This window comes from Terrapene carolina, unplaced genomic scaffold, assembly GCF_002925995.2.
Source record: "Terrapene carolina triunguis isolate 2854851 unplaced genomic scaffold, T_m_triunguis-2.0 Scaffold68, whole genome shotgun sequence".
In the NCBI taxonomy this organism is placed as follows: Eukaryota; Metazoa; Chordata; order Testudines; family Emydidae; genus Terrapene; species Terrapene triunguis.
The window spans coordinates 25,378,083-25,387,801 of NW_020664419.1; the positions used below are offsets into that span (position 1 = coordinate 25,378,083).

The 9,719-nt window shown below is 40.3% G+C and overlaps 1 protein-coding gene across 1 annotated transcript in view; it reads right to left on the bottom strand.

The window, feature by feature from the left end:
* CELSR1 (cadherin EGF LAG seven-pass G-type receptor 1) overlaps positions 1-9,719 on the bottom strand; it is a 273,393-nt gene that overhangs the window by 34,142 nt on the left and 229,532 nt on the right. The window contains exons 19-22 of the mRNA XM_026648694.1: positions 7,777-7,960; positions 4,160-4,303; positions 2,152-2,353; positions 1,622-1,789 (exon numbers count right to left, since the gene is read on the bottom strand). Coding sequence (XP_026504479.1) covers positions 1,622-1,789; positions 2,152-2,353; positions 4,160-4,303; positions 7,777-7,960 — 698 coding nt within the window. The remainder of the gene's footprint in view (positions 1-1,621; positions 1,790-2,151; positions 2,354-4,159; positions 4,304-7,776; positions 7,961-9,719) is intronic.

Sequence of the window (9,719 nt, forward strand, 5' to 3'; positions counted from 1 at the left end):
AACATAGTTAGCTTACTTAAAATTCTTTTGTTACAAGAAATTATAAAGCCTATGAACAAAGTTGGTTTTTAACGGCAACTGTGAAGAAGAAGCCACAAAACAGTCTGCAGTACCAATGAAGTAGTCAGCAACAAAAGAGGCAAAATATCAAACTATTTAAAACTACTGAATTATTTTAACCCGTACTATTACTGAAAAACTTTAGGAACATAGGAATTGTCATTCTCTTTTATGAGCTATTCACAGAAGCAATTGTTTAAGGTGTCAAGAAATTGCTTCTCTAAACTTAATTACTGCTGTTTTAGATTTTCGTTGCCTCTTTGATCTCTCTCTGAAAAATGCACACTCAATATGTTTTTCCTGAAAAAGAGACTATTATAATCCTATTAGTATATTTGTAATCTCATGATTTGGGACTTTCATTTTTTATATTTATATATTGCTTTTAATACCTCAGATTTATTAAATGCTGAATGGGAATTTAACTCAACACAAAATGTTCATTCCTTTTCCCCACACCCTTAAAAATATTTCAAAGAAGACTGCTCTTTATATTTTCATGAAGTTGTAGAATCCCAAAATGCTTACACAACATAATATTGTTCATAGCATTCGCTGTATCTTTAAGGAATATTTGAGTTTTCAACTGCTCTCTTTACCAAATATGAAAGACTAGACTAGACTAGACTGAGAATATTTCTTCTTATTCTCCCTGCATGAAAGTCACACACAGAAACTGCTGCCTGATCATGATGGCATGATGGCCTGAAAGATGGAATGAGAAGGGGTCAAAGGTTCCATAATAGACACTTTCCTTCCCACCCATTCACACATCCCTTTCATTTTTCACAAAAACAAAGACAAATAAGCAATGGTCTATTGGAGGAAAGATAAGTTACTAGTAACTAGCACAATTGTCCTTGTGATCCACTTTTTATTTCAAAATGATATTTTGAGGTTAGATTGTGGTGTATGTAATTCAGTTTAAAATTTGTAATCTCATCAACTCTGTTTAAGAATCACATTTCCACTTGTTCTTGTATGAAGAACAGCTAGCTGCTATAATTGTACTCATATATAGCCAAATTGGGCTTGGTCATGCCACAGAGAGTATGGGAAGGCACAGGGAGTTTTCTCTACTTTGCGCCACTTCAACTGCAAGGACTGAAGGATGGAACAATAGGGAAGGAACCCAGCAAGCAAATCCTCACACAGATTTCCTTCCCAGAGCTCCCAACCAGGGGCTTTAACACAAGAGGGGAAAAGCTCACTTGGAGTTTGTAAAATCACTGGCTTTCCTGCGGCTAATATTTCACTGTGATAAGATATTGCAGAAAGTTACGCATCCTGCAGTGAGAGTTTGTTAGAAAGCCACATTTTTAGAGGATCATCCTTTTGTTCTCAGGAGATATTCTAATTACTTTTATATTGATAATGTCTCGTGGAAAGTGACTTCATGTCATTATTCCCAGACTGCCTACATGAACAAACTAAGAACAAAAGGGCTCATATTCTTCTTCTACAGTGCCTCCTTCTCAACCTGAACTTCTGAAACCTGCACTGCAATGGCATGGTATGGCATGGCTCCCTTCCAAAATATTAAAGAAGTCACCAAACATACATGATTGAGTGGTTCCAGAACACACAGACTGGCTTAGTTCTTTCCTCTGTTTCCAGCATGGCATATTCAAGTATAATGGGCTTTTCCAGGAGGTTCGGTACAGGTTCCCCATCACTATGAATGGTGGTGCTCACTATGGGTGTGTTAATGATGGGTCGATTAGGTAACCTGTGGAAATAAAGCAAAGTTGCAAAAAGATTTCAACATTAAAATATAACAGCCCAATTTTGCAGCTACTGCATATGAGTGTCGCAATCAAGGTGCTGTCATGGCTGCACAATCAGAACCCAAGGTGTTTACATTTCTCAGACCTAGCATTGCTGATCTGGTTGCTCTCACACAACAGCCTACAGTCTCAAATATCTAGAAGAGAAGGACAGATCTGCAGACAATTACTTTTACAGTAACAAATGGATTACAGCTGATAACTGAGAAGTATAATTGTAATATAATAGCACCACTGACCATCTAGCATTCAAAGTAAGTCAGAGGGATTCTATGAGTTGTTCACAGATGTGTATAAAGTTTACCTTAAGCTTCTTCTGTCAGGATCGTAGTGCTCAGGTAAAAGTTGTCCTAGAGATCGGTATATAATCACCATAGCAACGGCATACTGGTTAGACTCATCTGGGTTTCGCTTCTTTCTCTTTGTAAGTGCATTCTCAGGGTTTAAAATACCGTTATCCGGCTTAGAGGATAATTTTTGGTTTGATGGCTTCATTGTAGGTACCACTACAAAATCAACACAAACATTCAAGTCTAACTCTTTCCCCATAAGTTTGGGCTGCCATTTAAATGGATGTTTACAGTTCGTTACCTATGTTAACATTCGTGCCCAGGTAACTTAAGATGCTCAGCACTGGGCACATTTTTGAGACCATGTTTCAGGATACTTTATATGACTATATTGCATACTATATAATCATACAATTGAAAATCAAATAACAGTGGAACCATCTTTCTATCTAGTTAGAATATGAGCAGTTCTGGGGCTAAAACAGGCACATACATTTAAATAAGATGTGCAATTTAAGGAGAAATTTTAAAACCGATGTATATTATCCTTCTTATGCTGCATGTACCGTGCAAGATTTACAGTACATTGTGTGCCTTTCCAGAGTGCAACAGTAATGGGCCACAGAGTTTTTACTTTAAATTGGCACCTCCACATGATCTTCAAATTTTGGCAATATCTCCCTAATTACCATAGGGCCTAAGAACCTTCTAATGGTGCCCTAAGTGATGTGGCTAACATCTGCCATGTGAAGTTTATTCTCTCTTACACCCTCTCCCCAGGGGGAGGATTGTGTGTACAGTGGAGTGTTTTGTTTTGCCATTTGCTTTCCCCTTACAGAAAAGAGACAGATAGCGTAAAGATATTACTTATAAGGAAAATCTTCATTACAAATGTATTACCTTATATATTATTTATTTTATACTGATCTATTTTTATATTGAGGATACTCAGCCATACATAACGTTTGACACTTTTAATGATGCCATTGGGCTACTCTCTCTGACTGTGTTGACCTTGTCTTGTGGTTTTATCTCAACTTTCTTCAAATGTCTCAAAGGCAGAACTCTGCATCTTTGTGAGAGGTCCACTTTCAAACATATCCTTAACTTGCCTGTTTCAGTTAGACCTTCTATTTGCCTTTGCTGTCTGTTAACTTGGCACCATCCTCGATTCTGGCCTCTCCATCTTTCATGCCATGTTGTCTGTAAATCTGTCTTTCACTTGCTCTGCTCATCTGTGCCACCACTGACTGTTTCTGCCGAAATTCTCACTCATGCCTTCACAGGATACCAGGTGCATCTAATGTCCACTTACATACTGTGGATTTTATTGAGTTCCTATAGAAACAGGGCCATATTCCTGCTATTTTGGGGCGAATAAGAAACAACTTCCCTGTCTGGAATGAACAGCTAATCTCTGAATACAAGTTTTCATTAACAATGATGTTTGAAGGGTTTCTGATACAATGATTTGCAGTATCTTCCGTTCCAGAACAGATACAAAAAATGGCAGATCATCAGACTGTCAGGTGTAAATCTGAGCTGTGTGATTTTCAGAGAATCGTCTAGCCCTAGAACATATGTCAGTCTATAAGAATTTCCCCAACTCGGGCAGGTTGACAAGATATGACTGTACTAGGGCCAGCTATAATTTGGATGGATGTGCTGGGAAGCCTGTGGGTGGGGGGAGGCCATGAGTGCTGCCAATAGTGCTAAAGGCCATTCCTGTGTGGAATAAATGACAGGACCATTTCTCTGCACAGTGACAGAGCAGTGTGAGGGGACTGATAAACAGGTATAGCAAGTTTCCCAGCCCAGCTTGCTCCCCTTAGTGCCCTGAAGACATTATGTCTTACAGGTCCACAGAGTAATTATATCTCTACATAAGGTTCACTTAATGTATATAATTACCCCACCTCCGCCCCAGGACAATTCTGCCTCATAAGAGGCATAACTGATCCCTAAGAGTCGATTGGAAAATTACTACTGAAAGTTTCCAAAACGTCTGGAGAGGTGTTTTACCTTTTCTATCTGAAGGTCTGAACAAAGTATCAGGGAACAAAACAGATGACTCCAAATCTTTAGGATAATCTTCTTTAATCCTGTCAAACCGTGGTACTTTAGCGCCCGTAAAATTAGACTTGTCAAAGATGTCAACAGCAATAACTGTGAAAAAAAATTAAGTTCCTCATAATATTAACTTCATTTCAATCAAATATGGTATTGTCCAAAAATGAAATTTTACCCATAGTTTAGAAAATCCATGGCATTAAGAAATTTGAACCAAAAAAATGCCAAATGTAATCTCAATAATTATTTTCAGTGATGACTGAAATCATATGTTCCAGCATTATTTCATATTTAGAGAATATAAAGGTATATGCATATGTAACGGTTACAAATTTCACACAAAAAATGAGCTGGATGCAATTTCTGTGCAAGATCAATGGCAGAACCATACTCAGACATATTTATCATTGCCCTTAATTGAGTTGCACATGTGTACCTGAGGTTAGAATTTGTGCTGCAGAATCTTTATTGCTGCTGATTACGAACAAACTGGAAAGACCCAGCTTGGCTTCTATATCCCAGGTTATATGCAATGCTGTAACTCTGTTTAAGCCTCACCCACCTAGTCTCTCTAATATCCCAGGCTAAGCAGGTAGAAAATGTATTTTTGCTAGCAAAAAGCAAATTTCTCTAGTGCTCATTGAGAGACAAATATGAACTGGCAGTGTCAATTTTCAGAGTCTACTGCACTTTATGTGATCTTCTGGAAAAGTATAAAATGTAGACTTTTACATATGGTAGTGGGGAAGAAGGCTGGTAAGAGGGATGGTAGGAGGGACAAAAAGGAGGAATGCACAGGACTGGTAGTCAGAAAATATGGATTCTATTCCTAGCTTCATCATACATTTCCTGTATGGCATTGGAAAAATCGTTGCCTCACTTTTTCCATATGTAAATCGGGGATAATAATACTTCCCTAGTTCACAGGAGTACTGTTTGTAAGATGGTTTAAAATCATTGGACAGGAGGTAATATAGCCTGATATTGTATTACATTGCCACTGAAGTGGAAATTACTTATTTTGTGTGTGTGAAATATTGTGTGGTGGTCAGCAACAGAAGAACATACAGAGTGCTGCAATATTATCTCAACTTGACAGGGACAAGTATGAGCTAGAAGTTTAAAAAGACATCTTTCAAAAACTAAGTTAAAAAGTTATAATACTTCTACTGCTACTCACATACTAAAAGTCTGACCCTGTGGCTTAGTTTTAGTGTTTGCCATGCAAAAGAAGTGGGTTAGATTCCTAGCCTCAGTCTCTTGTTCCTTGGAGAGGTTAGGGATGAGAATACTTCTCAGCTCTCCTCCACCCCTGCATTTCTAGCTATTCTGGGACTCATCTCCAGACCCTGTTCTGCAACTGCTAAACGTTTTTATAGTTGTTTGGCTTGTAACTTACAATTTTTTAAAACCTCACAAACTGCCAATTCAGGCATTTTAATAAACATTAAAATTGAGAAGCTGGAGCTGTGGAGGGTAACACTGTACCGGGCTCACTGCAAGTTTCTGTGTGAGGAAATGTGCAAGTTAAGCACTGCCAATTCCCATGCTTTCCCTAGTCCCTAAAGAATTCCCAGATGAGTTGTTAGTCAACCCTACTAATGCAGCGCTCACCTGGAAAAATTGCTCGAGAGAGAGAGAGAGAAAAAAAAGAAACTAGTCAGTACAGAATTGCCTTGCCCCTTAGAAGCTACATCCTTCTGACTTCAGGCAGAGCTGGTGAAAAATCCGATTTTTCATCCAGCAGGAAATTCAGACATTTTGAAACGAGTTGTCATGCCAAATTGGGATGAAAAGTGGAAATATCAAAAAATTTTGAGGAAGGGAAAGTTCAGAAAAATTTGCTTTGGAAACAGCAAAACATTTCAACAATCAACACGTTTTGTTTCAGTTTGTTGAACAAGTTGTCTTGACTGATTCAACTTTAATCTGTTGTGCCCTGAGCTGCCACAGTGTGTCATCAGACTAGTAGTCTGAGCATCTTATGCCTCCATTCACCTCTATGGGCAGGTCTCCTAGTCGGACTGCATTTTATATGATGATACACTGTGGTCATACGGCTCTCATGATGCACTGTGTCAGATCAACCACAGGGGAGAACATGGTGCCCCATGGGAGATGTAGTCTAGCCAGGGAGCCTGACCCATAGGGGAAAATGAGGGTATGAGACTCCTGAACTACAACACCTGTTAGCAGGTCCTGCTCCAGACACCAGCGGGAGGAAGCACGTGCCTGGGGCGGCACATGCTAAGGGGCGGCATTCTGTCCATTCATGGGGCGGCACAGTCCGGGCGGTTTTTTTTGCTTCGGCAGTCCGGGCGGCTTTTTTTTTTTTTTTTTTGCTTGGGGCGGCAAAAATGGTAGAGCCGGCCCTGCCTATTAGGCATCATGGCAGATAAGAGTGAAACAAATCAATGCTGAACTGACTCAAAACAAAATGTTTCCATTTGGGTTGATCAGACCCAATGGAAAATCAAACCATTTTGGCAAAATCAAAATTTTCTCATGGAAAATTTCAGTTTTGTGGAAATAGCATTTTCCATTGAAAAAACATTTTAATGGAAAATTCCAGACCAGCTCTCACTTCTAGGCTCCAACCATCCACACAGAATAAGAACCCTATTGGTACATGGAATGGAATACAGGCTGGGTCAGGGATATTTCTTTGTGTGTTTCTCTCTCACTCTACTTGAAATTTTGCTGATAAGCTTTTCTGCCATGTAAGATTGGATTTTCCTGCTTATTTTAATAATAATAATACTTAGCATTTATCTAGCACTTTATATTTTCAAAGCTCTGTACAAATATCAACTCATTACTTATCACATAACCTCTGTGAGGTAGATTGGCAAGAATTATCATCTCCGTTTTGCAGATCAAAAGAAACTGACACAACAAGGTCACATTGCAAGCCAAAATTAGAGTCAGAGTCGGGATTGGAAATCAAGAGGTTCTGCTCAGTCCTTTAGACCATGCTACTTAGCCGTTGATAGCTTCATCTGGGCTAATATCTTGGTTGTAGAAGTTCTCTACTGAAAATTGTGTTTTCAGAGGAATTCTAGAAATTCCAGTGCTTGAGGTGGGTATATTAATGTTTGGTTGCATATTTATGAAAGAATCTTAACTCAGTGTCACTATAATAGTCTGACTATTGGAACAGTCTCAAGACCCATCAAGATGTCATGAAAATAAATATCTTCTGACTCTGGAACTGAACACCCATCATAGCTCTGTAAACCCTTAAAATGCTCATATATGTTCTGGTAATTTACAGTTTTTAGGAACACATGGCTTGCGTTTTGGCTCAGGATTCCAAGCCAGAGAGCAGGGATCCCTTTCTATGCCCATGTAGCACTGTCAAGGGATGAGTTAAACATGTTTGGAGAAAAACGTTGGGGGCTGTTCCCTTCAGACCCAGCATCCTGGAGCTTTTCTCTTACACAGCCTTGGCACCCTTGGCTGTTCTCTGCAGAACACATTGCTGGTTCAGTGGATGGACAATACCGGATGCTCTCAAGTATCAGGGAATTTCATCTAACAGAAAATGACAGTTTCCAATAGCTACTCACTCATATTTGTGGCAATAATGACAAAAGGTTTTAGGTACGTTTTCTTCATGTTCTGGGCCACATTGTTGAAATATTCCTCATAATGTTTCAGTAAGTGGGATGTGCCACCCTCTGTTCGCTGGATCTGCTCCCAGTGCTCCTTGGTGCTGGGGTCCAGAAGGGCACTACCCACTTTAATGAGGTTCTAGGAACAAAAATAAATATATACCTAAATGATTAGAATACCCAATAAAAGGCAACTGGGAGAGTTTAGCTGGGCTAGGTTTCAAGTAAGGAATATTGTAAATGATTTGCATTACTGCCTCAGATGAACACACAATGAAACATTTTAAGGCATGTTCTGCTCCAGCCTTATCAAATAAATGCACACCTTTTAGTTACCCTCAGGTTGTTTTACTTATAAGAAATCCCTTCAAGCTTTTCATTAGCAACCTGCGCAATGATCAGAGACTACAAAAAAGGTTTTTTTTAAAGCAGGAAACCAATCAAGACAACTCAGAAAGAACACAAACATACTGGCTTTGCCTCTCACAGAGATGAGACAGGACAGGCAGAGAGACTGCTTGCTAACGAGGTTAGGAAACACCCCTGGGGAAGTCAGATGAATAAGACCTGTTAAAAATCTAATTTTCCAACTGGAAGACATGGTGTCCTATCTTACAGAGTTTCATATTTGTTCAGAATCATCAAGGAATCTATGAATCAGTCCCTGTTTTTCATCTTGTTGGGGAACATACGTGGCAAGAACTAATCTTAATTTGTGATTACAAACTCATAATCCTGAAAGAAAATTGAAATGTTGGGTGTTTTTCTTTTCCATTTTTAGGTTAAATTAAAAAAAAAATGAAAAAAAAAAAGGCTCTTGGATAAACTTCTGCATATGCAGCTCTTATTTAGGAGACTAAACAAAATATTACAATGGAACCTTGAGACACAATAGAAAAACAGTAAACAAAATAATACTGTATAAGGCTCAATTAAACAAGAACACTGAAATTCTTACAAAAAGCTCTTTGAGCAAATGTAGAAAACACTATTGTATGGTATCAAAAAACATAACATATGAGGATAAATTTGGATACAATTATGATAGGAATTAAATTACGCTCCACGAGGGCCTAGACTAACATGCCTATAACCATCCTCCTAAAAACATTCATTTGGCTGGCAGAGGGGAAACATGCCTCTTAAGTATTGGTTTGAGATAACAAAAAGAACTGACAACATCTTTACAAAGGACCCATATATCACCTGGTTAGCTAAAACCACACTGTAGCAGAGTATGGAAGCAGCCTTGTGTAGCAGGGCAGTCACCCCGCTCCGGCCCTGAAAGGTTAAAGGCCAGCCCTTGGAGAGGGCTGGGGCTGAGAGCCAATCATGAGCGGGCTTGAGGCAGCCAATCAGGGCCAGCCTGGGCCAGTACAGCATAAGAAGGGCTAAGGGAGGCACTGGGTCAGTCTCTCTCCAGCTTTGGAGGGAGAAGGGTCTAGCTGCCTGGGAACAGAGGGTACCTGATGCAGAGCAGTGCTGGGGAGCTCCAGTCTGGCAACTCCCCAGGTTGAGGCCTTGTTTAAGGCCTGAAGAGGTACCGGGGCTGAAGAGGTGTAGCCTGGGGATAGGCAGAGGCAGCTGGTCCTACCCTCTTGCCAGTGATGAGTGGCCAATACAGACTGCAGTCTGCCCCAGAGAACTGGGGCTAGGTGATGACTGGCAGTAGCCACTGAGGCAAGGTGGGTATAGAGGGTTGGGGGGTTCCCCTGGGAGGGGAGACCCAGAGTGTGGGGGTACTGCTGTGGCAGAACCAGGGCCGGCTCCAGGCACCAGCTTAACAAGCAGGTGCTTGGGGCGGCCAAGGGAGAGGGGTGGCACCTGCGGCAGTTTGGGGGCGGCAGGTCCCTCACTCCCTCTAGGAGTGAAGGACCTGCCACCGAACTGCCGCCGCC